We start from the raw sequence: 25,261 nt of genomic DNA, 5'->3' as shown, positions 1-25,261 counted from the left end.
TCCCGAGTGCTGGTATTAAATGTGTGTGCCACCGAGGCCTGGCCTGAAATCTATACTAATTCAACCTAAATTGATATTTATTTCTTTTAAGCTATAATACATAACCAGTGTATTTATGATTCAGAAATAGTATAATATGTAGATACATTATTACATAAACCAAGTAGAATGTATTTATAACACTACAGAAAAATACACCAAATTACTGAATCCAAAGGAACCCCAAATTCAACAGATTTTGAGTCCATGAGATATGAAAATCTAGCAATGAAAAAATACAACACTTTGATGACATGGATATAATACAATAGAGGTAAGCCATCAGTTGCTTGGTGGAAGGAGAGGTGGCCTTCAGAGAAAATGCCCAGAGCATCAAGGAGAACATACCTAAGCTTTGGCTACTATCTAAAAAAAGAGATAAAGAGGGCGTGGGGGGGGGGGGGAGAAGGAAAAGATTTATTTTGGTTTTGTGACAGGTCTCACACTATATTCCAGGCTGGGCTGGAAATGGTTATGTAACCTAAGCTGGCCTCAAAGAACTGCTATGACCTTCTCGATTTAGCCTCCCGAGTGCTGAGATTATAAACATGAACCACTTCCTGCCATATCCACCGTCCACGATGCCCCTGATTTTTCGTTGGTATTCCGGGGTTTGGGGCCTTCTTGTTTTGCTAACAAATAGCACAGTCAGAAGCATACCAAAAAGGAATACAGTAAAGCAAATCTTAGGGTGGGCACAGATGAGAAAATCGAAGGCCCAAAATGTTTATGTAGTTTTATGATGTCACTCATGGGAACCACCATGCTAAGTACAAGAATCCCCTGAGTGTGACAGGGTTTACTAGCTATAGTGAAGGGAGCAAACAAATCAGTTCCAGACAGCTGAGGGCAGTTGGTTATCCACTGCATTGCCCCTGTTGGATGTACTGAAGGATGCCTCTGACAAAGACATAAGTGCCCACTCACAGATTCACAGACTTGAGGAAGAATTGAAACTAGAAAGGAAAAGATACCATCATGGATGCCCTGACAAGAAAACTTGATCTAGCCAATGAGAACCTTCATGGTATGCAGGTCATGCCATAATACTATGCTACCTACAAGGGCACAGAGGACCCAATAGGAGGATCTGGACTAACATCTCTAGTGGAAGTTGGGATCCCCAGACAAAATGAGGCATGAGAATAGAGCAGATAATGACTTTTAAAGAGCCTTGGGCTTAGGCTGTCAAATTAGTATAAGAACAAAGCAAAGAAGAAATCTGGAAACCTCCTAGAGGATAACTAAATCCGGCTACCAGCACAAGCAGAAACACTCCACAGTAGCTGAAGGCAACTTTATGACACATTATAATACTAAAACACACACCCCTGGTTGGAGATTTAAGATAAAATAGAAAATGCATGGGGTTGTATGTAGAACTACATAAAACAGAACATGTGAAAGAAAGCCTGTTTTATGCAAAAGCCAGTATTACTTGACATTTTTAAAAAAATGCCATCCATTCTGCATCAGAGCTCTTTGCTGTGGCACATTTCCTTCAGTGAAAATGTATTTTTTTTTTCAGCCACAACTGCTGCAACCGTTTGTTTCTGCTCAATTCTTTGTTCCAAATGAAAGAATCTATAATCACTCTGGATTGCATACTTGACACCGATATCAGCTGATGACACAATCAGGAAGAAATATTTACGTCACTGATCTCTTAAACTTTGTACTCATTCTGGAGGTACCTGAGAGGGGCCACTCCAAATTGTAGGCATAGGTTAGGCAATTAAACACCTAAGGGACTACCTACTGCTTGAAGATTCCTGTGACAGAATAATCTGGTCATTAGCTGAGGTTAGAACTGTCCCTTGCCAGATGGAAGCGCATGTTCATGCATCAAGGTACACTGTAAAGTCATGACTGCAAACATCCTGTGGTAGCTCACGGACAAAAACATAATTACTTCCAAGAAGCTGAGAATGTTTTCATTATCTTCCCTCTCTTTCTCATCCTCTAACAAATAGTGTCTTCCTTCAGTCACTTCTTTCTACCCTACTTTCATCCCCTCCTATCACTTTTCCTGAAGATCATATGGGGCAGGGAGCAGGCTGTCTAAGTGCTTTTTGTTGCTTGTACACTAAGTTTAGTGCCCTGCCCAAAGGAGTGCAGTGCCAGGAGACCCAGGCATGTAAGCATCATGCTGGAATTTTCTTGGGGGTGGTATGAGCAGTGTGCCTCTGGGATAAGGTATATCTTATTATTTCACTCTACTAAGAACTGTTGCCTCCCCAGGCTCTCTTACATTACAGGAAGTTTGCTCTCCTATCCCCACTCATCCTTTTCAGCACTTTTTGCTAATTTTGCTTTATTCCTTCCTACCACCATTTTAGGTTACTAAGTTTATTTACTTTTGGTTTGTTGGGACACTTTCTGCTCTTATATAATAGAAAAAAGCCCATCTCTGAGAGATTTACTTTCCAGGTAGTAAGACACACTCCCCCCACCACCCCAATCTCTCTCTCTCTCTCTCTTTTGCTTTCTCTTTCATCGTTGAAATTTTTATATTTTCTTTTTTTTAATTAAGAGATTTTCTATTCATTTTATATACCAACCACAGACTCCCCTGTCCTCCCTCCTCCGGCCCCCAGCCTTCCCCCTCAGCCTACCTCCCATTCCCACCTCCTCCAAGGCAAGGTCTCCCATGGGGAGTCAGCCGAGTCTGGTACATTCAATTGAGACAGGTCCAAAGCCCCTCTCCTCCCTGCACCAAGGCTGTGCAAAGTGTCTCACTATAGGCACTAGGTTCCAAAAAGCCAGCTCATGCACTAGGGACAGGTCCCGATCCCACCCCCTGGAGGCCCTTTATACAGTTCAAGCTCAACCAACAACTGTCTTGCTTATCCAGAGGGCCTAGTCCAGTATCATGGGGGATCCTCAGCTACTGGTCCACAGTTCATGCGTTTCCACTAGTTTGGCTAGTTGTCTCTGTACTTTTTCCAGTCATGGTCTCAATATCCCTTGCTCATGGAATCTCTCCTCTCTCTCATTGATTGAACTCCTGGAGCTCCGCCTGGGACGCAGTGGATCTCTGCATCTGCTTCCATCAGTCACTGGATGAGGGCTCTATGATGACAGTTAGGGTATTCAGCCATCCAACCACCAGAGTAGGTCAGCTCAGGCACCCTCTACTACTATGGAGAGCCCTTCTTCATACCTGTTTGCCTTTCAAACATAACCCTCTTTTAGGATCCTCAGTTCTTTCACAGATGTTTGTCTGATAGTAAGAATGTGTAGAAACTCTATTTATGTAAAACAATTCTAGAACCTGATAGTTTATATTGTGCATTTTTTTGATTATTAATAACATCTCCTTGATTGTTTCTTTAAATCCCCTATTTATTTCTGCAACATTCTTTTTTTTTTTTTTTTTTTTTTTTTCAAGACAGGGTTTCTCTGTGTAGCTTTGCACCTTTCCTGGAAATCACTCGGTAGCCCAGGCTGGCCTCGAACTCATAGAGATCCGCCTGGCTCTGCCTCCCAAGTGCTGGGATTAAAGGCATGTGCCACCACTGCCTGGCGCAACATTCTTTTTTTCATTTACTTTACATACCAACCACAGTTTCCTCTTCCTCCTCTTTTCTACCCCCCCATATCCTATCCACCCCCCTCATCCACTTCTTTGTCTCCATTCAGAAAGGGACTGGCCTCCCATGGGCATCAACAAAGCATTACACACCAAGTTGAGGCACACCAAGCTCCTCCTCCTGCCTCAAAGCTGGGCAAGGCAACCCAGGATGGGGAATACATTTCCAAAAGCCAAGTCAAGTGCCAGGGGCAGGTCCTGAACCCACTGCTGGGGAGCCCCACAAACAGACCAAGCTACACAACTGTCACACACATCTCTGCAACATTCTTAAGACAGTGTATAGAATTAACTTCCAAAATTGTCATTTGCTTTCAGTTATTCATTTTCATCAAGTTATTCTAGCTTGAAAAAAAAGTAAAAGATGTCCTCATTCAGTAGATTTTATCAAGAATGACATTTATTCTTGATTTTCTTATCTGAAATCACTATGTCTTGCTAATTTAAAAATCCAGTTAAAACATTCTAATTTCAGAACTTTTGTAGTCGTAGTTTGATTGATTCCTAGCTGGGGTTTGCTAGCTTGGTGCTGGCAGGAAAAGTAGATTTATATTTTATTGTTGTTTTTCTCCTTTAATTCTTTAGTATGAAATCTATGACATTTTTCTTGAAGTTTTATTAATGTGTAACCGTGTATATTTAAAGTGTACACTGTGAAATGATTATCAGAACCAAGATAATTAATGTCTGTCGCCTCATATCATTAAGTTATTTGTGTGTGGCTAGAAAAAAGAATACTTTAAAAAAATTTCAGCCGTGGCTTTTTTTTTCTTTTTTTCTTTCCTTTTCTTTTCTTTCTTTCTTTTTTTTTTTTTGTTTTTGTTTTTTTTTTTTGTTTGTTTTGTTTTTTCGAGACAGGGTTTCTCTGTGTAGCTTTGCAGCTTTTCCTGGAACTCACTTGGTAATCCAGGCTGGCCTCGAACTCACAGAGATCCGCCTGGCTCTGCCTCCTGAGTGCTGGAATTAAAGGCGTGCGCCACCACTGCCCAGCCAGCCGTGGCTTTTTGAAACACATTGCCTAGGGCAAGACACCTTGCTCAGCCTTGACACAGCGGGAGGAGCTTGGTCCTGCTTCAACTTAATATGCCAGACTTCATTGACTCCCAGAGGGAGGCCTTACCCTCTCTGAGGAGTGGATGGTGGGTGGAATGGGGGGAGGTGGGAGGCCTGGAGAAGTGGAGGGAGGGGGAACTGGGATTGATATGTAAAATGAAAAAACTTTTTAAAAGATAAATAAACAAAAATAAAAAATAATAAAATCTTTGAAAATAAAAAAATCTTTCAGCAAAGTTGAAGTTTACAAGGTATTATTTTCTGTATTATTCTCTTAGTTTCGTTTTTTTCCTGTTTAATATTTTTTTATTATTTATTTTACAATACTATTCAGTTCTACATAATAGCCACAGATTCCCTTGTTCTCTCCCTTCCTGTCTCCCTCCCCTTCCCCCCAGCACACCTCCCATTCCCACCTTCTCCAGATCAAGGTCTCCCCCAAGGACTGGGATCGATCTGATAGACTCAGTCCAGGAAGGTCCAGTCCCCTCCTCCCAGATTGAGCCAAGCGTCCCTGTATAATTCCCAGGTTTCAAGCAGCTAACTCATGCAACGAGCCCAGGACCTGGTACCACTGCCTAGATGCCTCCCAAACAGATCAAGCCAATCAACTGTCTCACCTATTCAGAGGGCCTGATCCAGTTGGCGGCCCCTCAGCCTTTGGTTCATAGTTCATGTGTTTCCATTCATTTGGTTATTTGTCCCTGTGCTTTATCCAACCTTGGTTTCAACAATTCTTGCTCATATAAACCCTCCTCTTTTTCACTAATTAGACTCCCAGCGCTCCACCAGGGGCCTAGCCATAGATGTCTGCATCCAGATTCCTCAGTAACCATGCCAGCCATTAGGTCTCTGGAGTTTATTCATCTTATAATTGAATTTCCCCATTTTCTTCATTCTTGGAAAATCAGCTTTGTACCTTGTTTCTGTTAATTTGTCTTTTATAGCTCCCTTAAGTATAGGCAATGTCTATCTTTTTCTGACTTATTTCATTTAGCATAATATTTTTCAGGTCCTGCATGTTGTCACAAATGTTAGGATATTATTCTTTTTAAGGCTGAGTAAAGTTCTGTTAATATGTATACACTACATTTTCTTTATTCATCTCTTGACCTCTGTGTGTGTTCGAGCTGTTTGTGTGTATACAAGTGCATGTGTGGGGCCAGAGATCAACCTCTGGTACTGCTCCTTAGGAGCTAATAACCTTTTTTGGTTTTTTTCTTTTTTTGTCATTTTATTTATTTATTTATTTTGTCTTTACATCCCAAATGCAGTTTCCCCTTCCCCCTTTCCTCCCAGTCCCTTCCTTCCACTTCCTCTCTTTCCCCACTTCATCCACTCCTTCTCCTTCTTCTCCTCCTCCTCCGTTTCTCTGCAGAAAAGTGCAGGCCTCCCATGGATATCAGCCAGCCATGGTATATCACATTGCAGTGAGCCTAGGCACCTCATCTCCCATTAAGGCTGCATGAGGCAACCTGGTAGGAGGAAAGGGTCCCAATAGCAGGCAACAGAGTTAAAGATAGTCCCTACACTCATGGTTAGGAGTCCCATAAGAAAACCAAGCTACACAACTAACATGCAGAGGGCCTAGGTCAGTCCTGTGCAGGCTCCTGGTTGTTGGTTCAGTCTCTGTGAGCCCCTATGAGCCCAGGTTAGTGATTCTGTGGGTTTCCTTGTGGTGTCCTTGACTCCATTGGCTCCTGCAAACCCTGGGTTTCTGCTGGGTTCTTTAAGCTCTGCTAAATGTTTGGCTGTGGATCTCTGCATCTGCTTCCTATCAATTGCTGGATGAAGCCTCTCTAATGACTGTTGGGTTAGGTACCAATCTATGAGTATAACAGAATTATCATTAGGAATCATCCCAGGTATCCTATAACAGCAAGATCTAAATATTCCAGTGCAGCAGACTACCTTATTTTTTGAGACAAGGTCTCTCATTGAGACCAGGGGTTCACCAATTACGCAAGGCTGGCAAGACAGCAAGCTCTGGGATCCACCTGTCTCTGCTTCTCCAGTGCTGGAATTGAAAGCACATGCCTCCACATCTAGCTTTTTGAGTTCTATGACCAAACTTTGGTTTTCATGCTGTGTGGCAAACATTTTACTTACTGAGCCATCTCATTAGCCATTGACAAACTTTTTAATATTTTTTTTATATCTTGCCTGTTATGAAGGATGTGTCAGTAGACTGAGGAGAGTAAATATTTCTTTGAGATAGTGATTTAATTTCCTTTGGATATGTATTCAGAAGTGAAATTGTTAAGTCATCTGGTGATTCATTTTTATTTTTTGAAGAACCTCTCTATTGTTTTCCATAATTGCTATAACTATTTACATTTCTACCAGCAGGTATAAAAGGGCTCTCTTTTTTTCATATTTTTCTCATTACTTCTTACCTTTTGGCTGTTTGATATAGCTTCCTAAAAGGTGTGAAGTAATATCTCATCGTGGTTTTGATTGAATTTTTTGTATGATTATTGAGTTTGGATATTTTAATGCATCTGTTTGTGTCTGTCTCATGTATTTTTTATTAGAAATGTGTTCATATTCCTTAAGTTATGTTACTTTTGATGCTACTATAAATTTTTGTGGTATTAGGCATTAGATCTCACATACTTTATGAAAATGCTCTTATCATCAAGTTACATTCTCAACCATTGAAAGTGATATTTTCAAAATTTATTTTTACATAGCTAAATGCTAATTATAAATATGGTACTGGTATACTGGTTTTGTCTCCTGCCACTTTACCAAATTAATTTATTAGTTCTAACAGGTTCATTTCGGTAGACTCTAGGATTTCTTCAACTTAAGAACTAATAGTATTCTTTTCTTTCTCTTCATTTCTTTTGTCTATCTTGTAAAGCTTATTTTAAAATTTTAAAAAAATCTGTTGAAGATGAAACTCAGGACCATTGATGTGCTAAACAAGCACTCTACCACTGAGCCACACTCCCACTCCCCAAGTTTCTCATTTGTTTGTACACCATCTCCCTTATTTCATTGACTTGCTTGTTTTTTCTTTTTTTATTCTAGGTCAGGGTTTTTTTTTTTTTATTAAAGTTGAAGACAAAATAGACTATTTCCTTATTGCCTAAATATATCTATAGTAGATTAACAGGCACATTTGATATTTGCCTTATTTAGACTTACCTTGCAGGTCCTGAATGAACACAGTACTGTTAAGTTACATTCCCTGCAGAAGACCTTTTGGGACTTAATCTCTACTTAAGATCTGTAGCAGGATTCTTAAAAGTTCTTGTGAATAAAATCAAACCTGAGCCAGATATTGGGGTGAACACTGGAAGATCAGAGAGGCAGAACAAGCCACAGCTAACCTCACCTGGCCAACTTCTCAGCTGGTCTTGTTTCCTCAGACTGGAAGCTTCTGTGTCCTCATCCCAATGGCTCTCAGCTGAACTGCTGCTCGAAAGCCTGAAGCTTAACTAGCTAAAAGCTTCTAGTTTCTGGTCCTCACGCCTTATATACCTTTCTGCTTTCTACCACCACTCCCTGGGATTAAAGGCTCACTTTCTGGGATTAAAGGCGTGAGTCACCATGCCTGGCCATTTCCAATGTGGCCTTGAACTCACAGAGATCCAGAGGGATTTCTATCTCTGGAATGCTAGGATTAAAGGTGTGAGTGCCACCATTTTCTAGCCTTTGTATCTAGTGGCTGTTCTGTCTCAGACCCCAGATAAGTTTATTAGGGTACACAATATTTTGGGGAACACAATACCACCACAAAGATCATTTGTTCAAATGGCAGCTAAACAAATCCTATAGTTTCGAGCTTAATTCATTAATGCCATTGCCTGCTGAAACCTTTAATTGGGGTTATGTAATCTCTGTGGTCTTTTAGCTTTATATAATGGGAAGCTACTTTGTCTAGTAAGAAAATGCCCTATCCAGCAGGGTCTAAGTCTTACGGCATGTTACTCTTATATGAATGGGCCTCCCCTTTCACTCTCTCTTTCATGCCGTTAACCTGGATCACCCTCACAAATGCCAAGCCCTGCCAGTCAACTCTTGTTTTCCATTTTAGCTAATTTAAATTTCTTAGCATAGTCATTTTGAAATGTTTTTCTGAAATTCATAAATCTTCATTTATTTGGTATTGATTATTAGCATGTTATTTTATTACTTCAGTTGTATCATTTTAATTTTTGTGTATGTGTTCCTTGAAGCTTTCCATTTTGTTTTCCCATTTCTGTTTTGAATGTAAAGTCACCTTCTCCAATCTTACTTGCCTGGCTTAAGGAGAAGAATACCATCACTAAGCATTTGTGCTAGGGACTTTGAATCCTTTTAGCTCTTTTAGCAAAGAGCTACTTTGCATTACAGAATTTTTTTTTTAAATTACTTAAGTGTCTTAGTAGGTTTCTATTGCTGTGAAGAGACACTATGACCATGGCAACTCTTACAAGGAAAACATTTAATTGAGGTGGCGGCTTACAATTTCAGAGATTCAGTCCGTCATCATCATGGTGGGAAATATGGCAGCATGCAGGCAGTTGTGGTACTGGAGAAATAGCTGAGAGTCCTACATCTTGCAGTCGTCAGGAAGTCAACTGCAACCCTGGGTGGTATCCTGAGCATAGGAAAATTCAAAGCCTGTCCCCCCAGTGACACACTTCCAACAAGGCCATACCCACTCCAACAAAGCCACATCTTCTAATAATGCTACTTCCTATGAGATTATGGAGGTTAATTACATTAAAACTACTACACTAAGCAAGAATTTTGTAGTGTTACAGTTTTTCTAGAAAAAAAAAAAACTTAATGTTTTAAGGTGATGCTAAAAAATCAAAACAAACAAAAAAATCTCAATGTTTTCTAGGCAGCTTTTCTTTCTTTCTTTCTTTCTTTCTTTCTTTCTTTCTTTCTTTCTTTCTTTCTTTCTTTCTTTCTTTTCTTTTCTTTCTTTCTTTTCTTTCTTTCTTTTCAAGACAAGTTTTCTTTGTATAGCTTTGCGCCTTTCCTGGATCTTGCTCTGTAGACCAGGCTGGCCTAGAACTCATGGAGATCCGCCTGCCTCTGCCTCCTGAGTGCTGGGATTAAAGGCGTGTGCCACCACCGCCCGGCCTCTAGGCATCTTTTCTAAAAGCAGTTGGAAATTATGTAACAAAACCAAATATTTTTACATTAATTTAGCCCAGTTACACCATTGTATGCTATCACTATATAAAGGTGTCTGAATAGTTAGCTGTGTTTCTCTTTATGTTTTCATGATTTTAAAATTTGAGTTTAGATAATGTGGCTGTGGTGATTTTTGTTTTTAGGCAGTATGAAACCGTGGTTCCACTGGAAGATTCTATCGTGACAGAAGTTACAGCAACTCTACAGGAATGGGCCAGTCTGTGGAAACAACTGTATGTGGTAAGTAGTTCATAATCACTTCATGAGCTGCTGTAAAGTTCTGTTGTACCAAGTGAAAGGAAAATCTGCCTTGGTGTCAGTTCTTCAGTTTGAAATTTTAAAATGTTTCCAGTTTCTAAATATATGTTCTGATTATCAGTTGGTATGTAACAAACTAATTTTTTTTAACCTAAACAGAGCACAGTTTTCATATTTTAAGACATGCAGCACCTTTGCCCTATTTTGATCATTAGAATTTAAGTTCCAAAACTGTGAATCTTATAAGTTGCATGTTCATATATGCTTTTATAAACAGGTGTTTACTGAATGATTAAAACACTCGGGAATTTCCCAATTTTTATTGTTTATCATCCTAATAGTGATTTAGGCCAAGAAATTGTATTAATGGTTTCTTGTACTACTTAATGAATGTATCATATGTAACACTTTGTTGTTGAGCAATTCATTAAACATTTATTAGAAACCTATGTTCGTTACTTGTCATCTCTGTGACAAGACAACTTAAAAGAAAGAAAGGGGAATCTTTTCAAAAAAGGGAGATTTACTACAGGCCATGGTTTTAGCCCTTTCAGTTCATGGTCCCCTTAGCTCCATTGCATTTGGCCTGAGCATAATAATGCATCCTGGCAGAAAGAATACAGTGGAAGAAAATGGCAGATTGCAGGCAAAAAGAAGTGGACTGGAAGGTGCCAAATCCAGGATATACTATTCAAAGGCACTTTTCTGATGACTGACTTCTTCAGTCAGGCCCACTTCTCTAACTTCATGATCTGTCAGTGGATAATCTATGAAGTGGGTCAGAGCTTGTCATGATCCTCTTTTCTCTCAGTGAGTGGATCCTCTCAGTGAGAGGAACCAGGCTTTCAGTACCTTGGCTTTTAGGGATAACAAAATCCAAAATAAAATTAAAGAAGCCGGGCAGTGGTGGCGCACGCCTTTAATCCCAGCACTTGGGAGACAGAGGCAGGTGGATCTCCGTGAGTTCGAGGCCAGCCTGGGCTACAGAGTGAGTTCCAGGAAAGGTGTCAAAGCTACACAGAGAAACCCTGTCTCGAAAAACAAACAACAAACAAACAAAAGAAATAAAATAAATAAAATAAAACAAAATAATAAAATAAAATAAAACAAAAAAAGAAAAAAATAAGCCCATTTAGACACAGAATAGAGAATGATAAGATGTTCATAGTTATACACTAGAAATAAGTAGCAGAATTTGAATTCTGAACAAAATGAGCCAAACATAATTTGTTTTTAGGTTTGAATTTTAGACAAGATGGAATAAACACATTTGTCTTTAGCACTGTTTTGACTGGGCTGATTTTTATGCCTACCAGCTATGTTTATAGTTACCTTTTCTCCATATCCTTGCAAGTAGTTTGTTGTTGTTGTTTGCTGATAGTAGTATTGCACCAGAGACTCCTGGACAGAACAAAGAAACCATATACCAGGAGACTTCAGAGATAGGGTAAAGAAGGGAAGGGACTGGCTAGGGTTATCAAAACATAGCTCACAAAGAACAACTTGACAGAGTAGACAATAAAACCTAAAAAGTTTTGCTTTGTAAACCACTGTGGTAAATGAAAAAGATAAAACTATAGACTAGAAAAAAACTCAAATCACACATCTGTAAAAAGAGATGTATTTAAAATATATAAAACATTCTCTAAGCTGAAAATAATGAAATTATTCAGTTGTATAATTGCCAAAAAATACAAAAAGGAGACTTCATTAAGGGAGTGTATGTAGATACCCAGTAATCACATGAATATTTTCCTTGTCATTAACCATTAGACTAATGCAAAGCAAGGCTGCAGTAAAATATATACCTATCTGAATAAATGAAATAACAAATACTGCTAATACCAAGTCATGGCAGAGATGTGGCTCATGTTCTCTTCTGTATTGCTGATGAAAATGTAAAATGATACAGGTATTTGGAATTTTTTTATTTTCTTATAACATGAAACATGGATTTAATAAATGACCCAGCTTTGTGTATTTACTCTAGAGAAATGAAAACTTAATTTACTTAAAAACCAGTTCATGAATGTTCATAAAACCCTTTTTAAAAGGACAAAACTGGCAAAACACCAAATGTTTTACAGTGGGAAATAAATACCTTGTCCTTGTCTGGAAATATTGATGATCAGCCAAAATTAGGTTGTTTTTGAAAAGAAGAAAAAGATAACTTTATGTGTGATTTCAAAGCTTTCCAATTGTTTATTTTGATTTATACAATAGAAAACTAAAAGATATTTAAAAAATTAATGGTACCTTTCAGCAATCTGAATTGATCTCAAGACATAAAATTCATACAATTCATCGAGTTGAATATACTGTGATTCTGCTTATATAACATCCTCAAAGTGAGGAAGTCCAGTGACTGAAGGAGGTTTATTGAAGCTGAAATGTGACTGTTAAGGTTTAAGGAACTGCTTACTAATGACCTGACTAATATGGTGAGAGGGATTTCTGTAACCATATTGTAAAAATATCCATTTCCTGACCATGACAATGTACAGTGGCAATACAAGGTACACTCAATGGGTAAAGTTATGTTTATAGAATTCTGTATTTACTAATGCATATGATATTTAGTGGCAAAGAAGTCCTATCACTTGAGAAGGTTTCCTGTATATAGAAATAAATGAAGATAATAAAATGGGTTTCATTTATATAAGGAGGTTATTTGGACAATATGATGCATACATACATATATACATGAATTGAAATAGAAAAACCTCATCTATCTGAGACACAACCTCCTGTTCAGTAGTCTTATTTTTACATAAAGATTATCTGAGAGCTTTCATTTGTAGAAAATTCCTAATTATGTTTTTCTGTCAAAACAAAATTGTCAGCTAGGTGTGGTGGCACACACCTTTAATTCCAGCACTCTGGAGGCAGAGGCAGCTGTTATTTCTGTGAGTTTGAGGACACCTTGCTCTACATGGTGGGCTCCAGGACAGCCAGAGCTACATAGTGAAACCCTGTCTTGAAAACAAACAAACAAAAAAAGTAAAAAGTATAAGTTCACTTGAAGCCATCCAAAAGTTATCTTTTTCCTTTTTTTCCTAAAACAATCTAATCATTGCTGATCATCAATATTGCTAAACAAGGTATTTATTTCCCCAAATTACTTTTATTCTTAATTTTAAAAAGTTATCGTAGTCTGTGCTAGGCTTTGAAACTACTCCTATTACCACTTCTATGCAAGATATGCTAAGAAACTAAAGTATTTCTGGCTATTGTTAAATCAATTAAGTGAAATTTACAGTACAAAAATTAAAAGAATTTAATAAATGTACAGTTATATCATGTTTATACATTTTATATGGATTTTTCTGACTCACAAGATTTGGTCCTTGGTGTGTGTGTGTGTGTGTGTGTGTGTGTGTGTGTGTGTGTGTGTGTGTTTTACTTTTTAGTTAGGGTTTTGCTGTCTAGCCAAGGCTGTCCTGAAACTTACTAAGTAGCACTGCTTGGCTCTGAACTTCTGATCCTCCTGTCTCAGCCTCATAAGTGCTGGGATATCATAGCAATTCTTGTGACTCTTATTTTAAACATGAACTGCTCATAAATACTAATATCTATAAGCTAACAAAGTTCAAAGTTTCTAAGCTGAGAATTTTAAAAGTCTATAAATGAGCAATTGGAATGATGTTGAGTAGGTCTATTCCTACTTGATGCCTTGATTTTCCAACACTTGTGTTCTGACTGTGGAATAGAATGTAGTTTCATGATCAGTTAATGACCAATCAATTCTACAGGCATAATCTCATTGCTGCAGTTCCCTCATCATTTGTAATCATCCACGCATTCCATGAGTGTGGGGATAAGGTATTATGAGAGTCCATGGATAGTAAGTAATACTGGAAGCATGATTACTGAAGAAGACAACTGTATATGTAGAATATGCCTATTCAGTAAAGTTGGATCTGTATTTCCTTATCATAAAAAATCGAAGTTAATCTCCTTTTCACTAGGTTCCCAAGAGAAATAATGTCTTACCAAGGACTGAGGACTGGCTTTTGCTGTTGTTAGATTCAACACTCATTAGAAGCATTAGCCATACCACCTTCATTAAGGAGAAATCAATGTTGCTGAGGTTGTGGGTGGCTTTTGTCCCTGCCTCCCTGGCCACCTTGCTATGGTCTTATTGAGCAAGCACTAAGCTAGCTAAGGAGAAAAAGATTATTTATACTCATGGGATGTGTTATTTTCCTTCATTATTGTGGTGAGTAGTACTTTGAATGTCTTCAAGTTAATGTTACTTTACAGCAGAGAGGTCCATGCATATTCCTTTTACCCTATATTTCCTTTACTGGTCTTCATTCATCTTCTTTCCAGTCTTCTTACCATCAAAACCTTTAAAACTTCTCATGAATCAGTGTCTATGTTTATTTCTGAAACTCACATCAGACACAATGAATGACCCAAACACCACTCAAACTTCTGTTCACCAGGAGGGTATTTTGCATCATTCTCCGGTAGACCGCTCCTTCAGTGAACTATAGTATGCTTCAACATCCCCATTTTGTAGTAGTACAAACATACTGTGTAGATCCATCTCTTTGTCTCTGTGACAGGCTTCAGTATTTTTCTTTCTTAGTTAACTGGCCACAAGGAACATCCTAGGAGGCCAATAGGCATGGATTAAAGGAGAGGAAGCAGTGAAAACAGGTTTTGGCATTGAAGAGTCTGAATCACTTGTTTCTTTAACTTCTTTATATCTTATGGATCTGTCCAAGCTTGGTGTCATACTATTTACATATGATGGCATGCTGATTATTTTCATGACTAATCTATTTGACTGGACATGTAGCTAATCCACCAGGTCACATATTTGGGACTCCTATCTAGATCTCCACAATGATTTGGACTCTTTACCATATGTGGGAATTTTATTTTTTGGGATAAAGTCTCTTTGTGTAGTACTGGTAGTCCTCGTATTTCTCTGTGTAGACCAGGCTGATCTCCCACTCAGAAATCTGTCTACCTCTGCCTCCTGAGTGCTAGGAATAAAGGTGTGTACCACTGTGCCCGGCTCCAGTATTATCTTAAAAGTCAATGAACCAATGACAACCTGTGAATAGGCCTACCAGTAAAATAAAAAGAATAACCAATGTAAAGAGGGAAAGGGTGAAGTTGCAAAGATGGTATGGCTTTGCACTAACATGTTAGTCTCTAAGCACAGAAATGGAAAGGAAATACGGAGAGTAAGACTGGTGGTTAGAATTAGAGCAGCAGGGAGAAAAAAAAGACAGAGAGTACAATGAAGTGATGAACAGTAAAGACAAATGGAAGAAATAAGGCAGTTCCAACTAAAGTAGAATGAAAGAAGAAAAAAAAGGTAAAGAAATGCAGCCAAACAACCTAAGATCAATCCAGAGCTTAGGAGGCTGAGGAGGGAGACCACCAATATAGGATAATCCATGTTCTTTATGTAGAGATATTCTATAGGTCAGATCTCATTTGTTTTGTCCCATGACACCTGTTCTAGGTTTCCAGAGTTAGCTCTGAAGATAAATTCTTTGTCTCTAGAGCTACCTAGTTGCTGACTCTACAGGGAAGGGTCTTTTAAAAATGGCTTCTTCTAGCCGGGCGGCAGTGATGCATACTTTTAATCCCAGCACTTGGGAGGCAGAGCCAGGCGGATCTCTGTGAGTTCGAGGCCAGCCTGGGCTACCAAGTGAGTTCCAGGAAAGGCGTAAAGCTTCATAGAGAAACCCTGTCTCCAAAAACAAAAACAAACAAACAAAAAAAAAAGGCTTCTTCTGTTAAGAATTCTCTGTTTAGCTCTGTAGCCCATTTTTTGATTGGATTATTTGGTATTTTGATGTCTAGTTTCTTGAATTCTTTATATATTTTGGAGATCAGCCCTCTGTCAGATGTGGAGTTGGTGAAGATCTTTTCCCATTCTGTAGGCTGTCGTTTTGTCTTATTGACCATGTCCTTTGCCTTACAGAAGCTTCTCAGCTTAAGGAGGTTCCATTTATTTTAATTGTCGCTCTCAGTGTCTGTGCTACTGGTGTTATATTTAGGAAGTGGTTTCCTGTGCCAATGCGTTCCAGACTACTTCCTACTTCCTACAAGACCCAGCTATATCACTCTTGGGCATATACCCAAGGAATGCTCAGTCATACAACAAGGACACATGCTCAGCTGTGTTCATATCAGTATTATTCGTAGTAGCCAGAACCTGTAAACAACATAGATGCCCCTCAACTGAAGAATGGATAAAGAAAATGTGGTACGATAGAAGCAGATGCAGAGATCCACGGCCGCATCCCAGGGGGAGCTCCAGGAGTCCAATCAATGAGAGAGAAGAGGGATTCTATGAACAAGAGATATTGAGAGCAAAGTACAGAGGCAACTAGCCAAACTAGTGGAAACGCATGAACTGTGGACCAATAGCTGAGGAGTCCTCATGGTACTGGACTAGGCCCTCTGGATAAGCAAGACAGTTGTTTAGCTTGAACTGTATAGGGGGCCCCCAGGCAGTAATCTCAAGACCTGTCCCTAGTGCATGAGCTGGCTTTTTGGAACCTAGTGCCTATGGTGAGACACTTTGCACAGCCTTGGTGCAGGGAGGAGGGGCTTGGACCTGTCTCAATTGAATGTACCAGGCTCTGCTGACTCCCCATAGGAGACCTTGCCTTGGAGGAGGTGGGAATGGGAGGTAGGTTGAAGGTGAAGGCTGGGGGGTGGGGTGGGAGGAGGGAGGACAGGGGAGCCTGTGGTTGGTATATAAAATGAATAGAAGATCTTTTAATAAAAAATTATTTAGCCGGGGGGGTGGTGGTGCACGCCTTTAATCCCAGCATTCGGGAGGCAGAGCCAGGCGGATCTCTGTGAGTTCAAGGCCAGCCTGGGCTGCCAAGTGAGTTCCAGGAAAGGCACAAAGCTACACAGAGAAACCCTGTCTCGAAAAACAAAAAACAACAACAAAAAAAATTTTAAAAAGAAAATGGTACATATACACAATGGAGTATTACTCAGCAGTAAAAAACAATAACATCATGAAATTTGAAATTTGTAGGCAAATGGATGGAACTAGAAAATATCCTGAGTGAGGTAACCCAGACTCAGAAGGACAAACATATAATGTACTCACTCATACGTGAATACTAGATGTAAATAAAGCAAAGGATAACCAGATTACAACCCACAGCTCCAGAGAAGCTAGCTAACAAGGAGAACCCTAAGAAGAATTCATGGATAGCCCTGGGAAGGGGAAATAGAGGAGATCTACATGAGTAAACTGGGGATAGCAGGGGCGATGGAGGGTGGGAGATGGGGGATGAGAACATGAAGGAATGGGATAGTCAAGCTGGAGCAGGGACAGAATGGGGGAGCAGTGAGGGAGATACCATGATGTGTGGAGATGATATAGGGATGGGGAGAGGTCAGGTGCTGGGGAGGTTCCCAGGAATCTACAAGGATGATTCTAGCTTAGACTACTAGCAACAGTGGAAAGGATGCCTGAACTGATCAGTAATCAGATCAGTGAGTACCCTAACTATCATCATAGAGCCTTCATCCAGTAACTGATGGAAGCAGATGCAGAGATCCACAGCCAAGTACCAGGCTGAGCTCCAGGAGTTCAGTCAAAGGGAGAGAAGAGGAATTCCATGAGCAAGGGGCATCAAGGTCATGATGGGGAAATGTACAGAGATGACCAAACCAAACTAGTGGGAACTCATGAACTTTAGACCAACAGCTATGGTGCCTCCATGGGACTGGACTAGGCTTTCTGCATAAACAAGACAGTTATGTAGCTTGACCTACTTAAGGGTCCCCCTGGCAATAGGATTAGGATCCGTCCCTGGTGCATGACCTGGCTTTTTGGAGCTCACTACCTATGATGGGACACCTTACACAGCCTTGATGTAGGGGAAGGGGCTTGGACCTCCTGAATGTACTCCCCATGGGAGACCTTGCCTTGTTGGAGGAGGGAATGGGGCATGGGTTGAGGGGAGAAGTTAGGAGGGGTGGGAGGAGGGAGGAGAGGGGGGGATCTGTGATTGGTTCCTTAAAAAACAAACAAACAAACAACAAAAAACCAAAAATGGCCTCTTTCCACTTCTCGTTGAATACTGAGAGGATTTTCCCATCATTCTCCTCTCCTTCTGCCATGCCTCTAGAAGCTTTTGGGTCACCTCTTCCCCCACTCTCCTTCTTCCCCCTTCTTTGAATTATATATCACTGATAAATTTTATATATATTATATGATATTGTATATCACTAAGTGCAGATTTTCTGAGTCTCCAACTTTCTCACAAGCAGCAGTTCTGATCCTTTACAATTGAACTTGCCTTAGCCCTGTCCTGTTTTCTGAAGTTTCTTTTCTTTCTTTGTTACCAAAAACTGTTTTTCTGCTGTCCCCCACCTCATAGGTTGGTTGTTTTCCAGCTATCCAGTGTATTTCTCAGATACTTTAGCAGAAGGCTGGGACACATCATCTTTCACGTTTGTGTTTCAAAAAATATTCTAGATTCCACATGAGAGGAAGCATGCAGTCTTTTTATTTTCTGTAATGTAACCTGCAGTTCCATCCAGTTTTCTGAAAATGCTAAAATTTCATTCTTGCTTATGGCTTACTAGAATATCATTGTGTATGTATGTATATGTGTATTTATTGTTGGACCCCAAAATCTGGAGGTCTCGAGTGGGTGCCCCAAGAACCCAGACTCCAGTCCAGTTGATGCAATAGCAAGAGGTTTTTATTTAAGCTTCTATATAGAAGGGCAAACTCTGCTCCTAAGAGCAAGAGCCGCATCTTACTGCAGTCCCATGGGGGCTTTTAAAGGAAAAACCCACAAAAGCCATAAGATTACAATTCCCATACAATTTCGTTTCACAAGATCATGGTCTGGGTACAGAGTGATCACAGAGTGGGTACAGTTACATCAACAGGTACATTCTTCCTGAAACCTCAAGGGGGGGTATCAGTGCAGGAGTGGAGTTTACACAAAGGTCACTGTGGTCCTTCCTGGAATACCTGCAAGTATCCCAATCACAGTTGAGTACATCTCTTAACAGAAATCTCTTTACATTATTATATGGTTGTAGGGGAGATTGAACAATGGCTAAGTCAGGTTGCCCTTGGAACTAGATTTTTAGTTTCTCATTTCCTGGTGCTTGAAGTTTCTCTTTTCCTGAGGCTTGGGGGGTGTAAGCCTGAAGGGCTAGGGTCTTTCATTATACATTACATTTTCTTCATCCATCTATTGGTAGGTATCTAGGTTGCTGGTTCTATAACTTGGCTATTATGAATAGACCATGGTTAAACATACATATGCAGATATCCTGTTGTATGCTGCTTTAGAATGTTTTGAGTAAATACCTAGTCGTGGTATGGCTGGGTCATATAGTGCTACTTTTAGTTTTGTAAAGGAACCTCCATATTACTATTCTATAGTAGGATAACTATAGTTATAGTAGCCAAATAATTTTAGTTTTTATGTAGTTCTTGACCATTGGATGTTTGTGTTTGAAAGAAGAAGCTTATGTAAACTATAGAGAGATGTTTTTAATAATTTTTTAGTTATTGTGTTATCATTATGTAGACCTGGCTGTTCTGGAGTTTACTTTGCAGACCAGGTTGGTCTTGAACTCACTGGGATTTACTTCTCCCTCCCAAGTGTGTGCCCCATGCTGGGTCTGAAAAGTATTTTTGAAATACAGAGTATTTGCTGAGTCTTCAGGTTTGTTGTTGGGTGCTAATTTGTTTCAATTTCTTTATTTCCTTGCAGATTGCCCACAATGTGTTGTTTTGAAAGGAGCAATAGTGTAGTCTTGTTTCAAGTTGCTTCACAAATCATGTCACTATCATATATGAAGGGCTAATAAAATAACATGTATAAAAAAGAGCATAATACAAATGCTCTTTACAATCATTTGTATCTCCTTCACATTCTGCAAAGAAGCTGATTTTACTAGAAATTAACTCATCAATCTTTTTGCTACCCCTAAGCAAAGTGACCATCTTCTATCCTAGCAGCAAGGGAGTTGGCATTATCTTTTTGCAGAGAACTTTAATTTTGTGCCCATGGTCACTTGCAGAGGAGGAAATAGAATGTTGAGTTTATGACCTTAATAACATGAAGAAGACAGTTTGTCTGAATTTGCAGAATGGCTTTTGTATTCTAATTAAATACCTCGAGTTTTGCTTTGGATAACAGTTAATTCTAGATTAATCAGACCTAAGTTCTTTAAAATCTTTAAAAATTACATTTTGTTTATTTGTTGTGTGTATGTGTGTTTATGTTTGTGTACATATATATGTGTGCCTGTCTTATCTATCAGTGGATATATGAGGGCCCTTGTGTATGTGTTGAGGTCAGAGGCCAACTTACAGGAGTCAGTTCTTCACTTCTACTATGTGGGTCCTGGAACTCAAACTCAGCTCATCAGACCTCTGTCTACAGAGCCATTTCATTGACACCTGAGGACCTGGAGTCAAAACAAACAAACAAACAAACAAAAAACCCAACACCCAACAAACCATATGTAATGATATATGGGTATCAAATAAAGGTTGCCTGAGGATCAGAGGACAGAGCCAGCCACTAGATTAAACATAGAGGCCACGAAGTGGTGGCACACACACCTTTAATCCTAGCACTTGGGAGGCAGAGATCCATCTGGATCTCTGTGAGTTCAAATCCACCCTGGACTACATGATTGATTCAGTCTAGGAGAGAAACAGAGCCAGGTAGTGGTGGCACACACCTTTAATCCCAGTATTTGGGATTCACACACCTTTAATCCCAGCACTTGAGATCCCATGTCTTTGCTACCAGTATTTGGAAAGCATATAAGCAATTAATCCCAGCACTAGAAAGGAAGTGATATAGCTGGGCAGAGAAAGGTATATAAGGCATGAGGAGACAGGAACTAAAGCTACCCTTTCAGCTGTACTCCTTTTGGCTGAGGACTCAGAGACATTCAGTCAGAGGATTCGTCCAGTTGGTGAGGTAAGAAGTAGCTGTGGCTGTTCCTTTGTTTCTCTGATTTTTCAGCATTTAGCCCAATATCTGGCTCCAGGTTTTTTATTATAAGACCATTTAGAATTTATGCAACATCTATATGATAAAGAAGCCCAGATTATTCTTTTATGTAGTTTCTTGAATATATATGTTACTGTAGACATTTATATTTACATATTATTAAGTTGGTTCAGTTTCAAAATATTTTAAGTCTTTCCTTTAGATTAGGGAAACTCAGATCTTGTGGCTTTTTAAAAATATTCATGTTTTAAACTATTTTATTCTAGAATATTTTACTAAGCATATAAATATTTAAAAAATATTTCTATTTGATGAGTATTTGGAAAATTTGTTGAGTTTCAGAAGTTAATTTGGACTTGCTGATTTCCCTGTAAACAGTTGCAACATTGTTTCACTATGTCAGGTGAGCAGATACACTTAAAAGAAATTACACCACACAACGTGCGATAGGTGCCAGTACTATTGATGTTTTAAGCTTAGGGCCCACTCAGAGTCATCTCGAATGTCTTTATTTGAAAAGCAGTTGTCTTTATTTCTACATTCATTTCCAGATTTCTCAGTGTAACTCAGTGAAATGGCTTCGGTGGTGGTGGTTGGTCAAAGAAAAAATGAAGGCAGGAAGAGAAATTAAGCATTTTCTTGAAGATAGTAGTAATGTTAACTTTATTGTTCAAAAAAGCAACATGATGCTTGGAGTTAAAGATAATGGAAAAATTAAAACGATTGCAGTTGAAATAATGAGGCATGTATGCTGGTTTCAGGGGACAGTTTTCCATGTGCATATGAGAGAAAAATTGACTGTTTGCATGAACTATGTGTGTAAAGGCAGAGCATCTTGGAGGTTTTCTTCACACACCTGAAGTTTATAATGAGGGAGTTTTTAAGTAGGTAAAGTAGAGGGACATCATTTAGAAGAGAGTGAATCTAAGTCAGAGGTTTCTGAGATGCTTCTTTAATATGAAAGAAAGGTTTTACAGAGTTTTAAAACCCTAGCAAATTGATTGAAGAGATTACAGAAGTGGCAAATAAGCACACTAAAACTATTCAATACTATTAGCATCCCGGAGAAAAAAAGTTAAAATTACAATACCACACAACTATAAAAATATAACAGTACCAATTTTTGTCAAGGATATGAAGTAATTTGATCACTCATACAAAGTGGCAGAATGCAAAATGGTATGTATAGCTTGTGTATGTTATCTTTTTTCAATTTATTCTTCTCTCATACATCATATTTGACCACAGTTTCCCTTCCTCCACTACTCCCAATCCTCCCTCATACCTACCCTCTTCCCCAGATCCACTCCTACTTTGCTTCCCTTCAAAAGAGACCAGGTCTCCCAGGGATATCAACACAATATAACAAGTTACAGTAAGACTAGGCACAAACCCTCATATCAAGGCTTGACAAGGCAACCTGGTAGGATGAAAAGAGTCTCAAGAGCAAGCAGAAGAGTCAGAGACAGTCAAGTGGGAATGGGCTACCGTTAAGAGTTCCTTAAGAACACCAAGGTACACAACCATAACACATATGTAGATGACCTAGCTCAGATCCATACAGGCTCTGTAATTGTTGGCTCAGTCTCTGTAAGCCCCCATAAGCCCTGCTTAGTTGATTCTGTGGGCCATGTTTTCCTGGTATCATCAACCCCTCTGGCTCCTATAGTCAATCCTTCCTCACCTTCTTCTACTGGGTTCCCGGAACTCTGCCTAATGTTTGGCTATAGTTCATGCATCTGCTCCCATCAGTTGCTGGATGAAGCCTCGATGATGATGATTGGGCTAGGCACTGATCTGTGAGTATAGCAGAATATCATTAGGAATTGTTTTATTGATTTTTTTCAGTCGTGTTTGGTTCTATCCTACGTTTCTGAGGTCTTCAGCCTCTGGTTCCTGGCCATACAGACAGTGTCAGGCATGGGCTCCCTCTCGTGGCATGGGCCTCAAGTTTGACCCTCAAGTTGATTGGCCACTCCCACAAGTTCTGTGCCACTTTTACCTCAGCACATTTTGCAGGGTAAATTGTAGGTTGAAGGTTTTGTGACTGGATTAATGTCCCAGTCCCACCACTGGAAGCCTTTCGTGGTTACAGAAGATGGCCAGTTCAGGATCTGTATCTTCCATGACTAAGAGTCTTCTCTAGGTTCACCCTTGTAGATTCCAGGGAGTTTCTATTTCACTAGGTTTCCACACTGCCCCCCAATTGCTTTGAATTCCCATTGTCTTTCACAGTATCCCCACACCTGATTCCTCCTGTTCCCATTCCCACTTGCCCCCAATCTACTCATAAAATCTGTTCTGTTTCTCCTTCTCAGGGAGATACATGTGTCCCCCTTTAAGCCTTCCTTGTTACTTAGCCCCTCTGAGTCTGTGGTTTGTAGCATGATTATCATTTACTTAACAGCTAATATTCACTTATAAGTGAGTATATACCATGTTTGTCTTTCTAGGTCTGAGTTACCTCACTCAGGATAATTTTTTTTCTAGTTCCATTTATTTGCCTGCAAATTTCATGATACCATTTTTAACAGCTGAGTAATACTCCATTATGTAAATTTAGCACATTTTCTTTATCCATTCTTTGGTTGAAGGACATCTAGGTTGTTTCTAGTTTCTGGCTATTATGAATAAAGCTGCTGTGAACATAGTTGAACAAGTGTCCTTGTGCTAGGATGGAGTGTTCTTTGGGTATATGCCCAGGAATAGGATAGCTAGGTCTCGAGGTATATTGATTCCCAATTTTATGAGGAACTACCATATTGATTTACATAGTAGCTATGTAAGTTTGCACTCTCACCCACAATGGAGGAGTGTTCCTCTTTTGTCCCATAGGATGCCTTTTGCATCAGGCTTTCTTTTGGGCCACCAACCAGCTCCCAAATCATGACATGGAGACTTATTACTTAATTAATGCCCAGCCTTAGCTTAGGCTTGTTTCTTGCTAGCTTTTATAACTTAATCTGTTTGGCTTCATCTGTGTTTTGCCTCAGGGCTTTTTACCTTTCCTTCTGTATGTCCTGTTCTGTGTCTGGCTGGCTGGTGGCTAGCTGACTCCAGGCATCTCCCTCTTTTTCTCCCTCATTCTTTCCTCCTCCTTCTCCTCCAATCTATTTCTATTACTTATACTCTCTGCCTTTCAGCCTGCTTATTCCTCTCCTGATTACTTATTGGCCTTTCATCTTTTTATTAAACCAATCAGGTGCCTTAGGCAGACAAGGTAAAACAGCAACACATTTTTACATAATTAAACAAATGCAGCATAAACAAATGGAACACATCTTTACATAGTTAAAGCAATATTCCAATTCCCCATTTCTTTCTAAAAAAAAAAAGGATTTAACTTTAACCGTAGTAAGAACAGTAAGAACAATTATCAAGTAAGAATTATATTTATAATACCTAGTCCATTTCTATTTGCAAGTTCAGAGAAATTATTATCTATCCTATCTTAATGAGTTCAAAGTTTTGTACCTAATTACTTTCTATATAGCTAAGGAAGCTCTAACTATAACCATCTAGTCTTCAAGACCACAGAAGGATATAATACTGAGTAAATAGAATGTACAGTGCAAGCCACTTCCAAAACTATAGAAATGACAGAGACATTTGGCTGCCTGGACAGTCACCCCAATTTCCTCTGCAATGTTGGGGCATCCCTCTTTGGTCTACAGGCCTAGAATATCTGGCAGACTTTTCTATGAAGCAGGAATTTTGAAGGGCTGTCCTCCTTGTCTTGGCAAAGTTTGACATCTTTTTCCTTTGTGTCCTACAAAATATGTGGCAGACATTTTTATGAAGCAGGAATTTTGAAGGATTGTCCCACCTTGTTTTGGCATAGTTAGACAGTCACTTTTCTTTGTGTCCTGCATGTCCAGTTTGGACAGTATACTGTCAACAGTCAAGGCAAGGACAGTTTCTTGCCCAAATGGCTAGCTTTGCCACATTAAAAGTAAACTCCATATAGAGGTTCTTTGGTGCCCATCATCCTTTTATGAAGCAGATTGGTGCTGCCAGGAGCAGACGTCTCACTGTCATGAGAAGCCTTGGGTTATTAAACATCTTAAATGCTATATTCTGTAGGTCTCTGAAGCATTTGAAGAGCACCTATCTATCTAAAATATATCTGTTTAATCTTGAAAACAGAGCTAACATGACTACAAATTTGATTATTATAGATGAC

The 25,261-nt window shown here is 39.3% G+C and overlaps 1 protein-coding gene across 15 annotated transcripts in view; it reads left to right on the top strand.

Moving 5' to 3' along the window:
* The window catches only part of Dock3 (dedicator of cytokinesis 3), a 351,959-nt gene that overhangs the window by 107,531 nt on the left and 219,167 nt on the right, over positions 1-25,261 (top strand). For all 15 annotated transcript variants that reach the window (XM_076575472.1, XM_076575468.1, XM_076575464.1 and 12 more), the window contains one exon: positions 9,967-10,063. In XM_076575472.1, the coding sequence (XP_076431587.1) occupies positions 9,967-10,063 (97 nt within the window). The remainder of the gene's footprint in view (positions 1-9,966; positions 10,064-25,261) is intronic.

Source organism: Peromyscus maniculatus, chromosome 7, assembly GCF_049852395.1.
Source record: "Peromyscus maniculatus bairdii isolate BWxNUB_F1_BW_parent chromosome 7, HU_Pman_BW_mat_3.1, whole genome shotgun sequence".
Lineage (NCBI taxonomy): Eukaryota > Metazoa > Chordata > Mammalia > Rodentia > Cricetidae > Peromyscus > Peromyscus maniculatus.
This window is presented reverse-complemented; position numbering and strand designations above follow the sequence as displayed.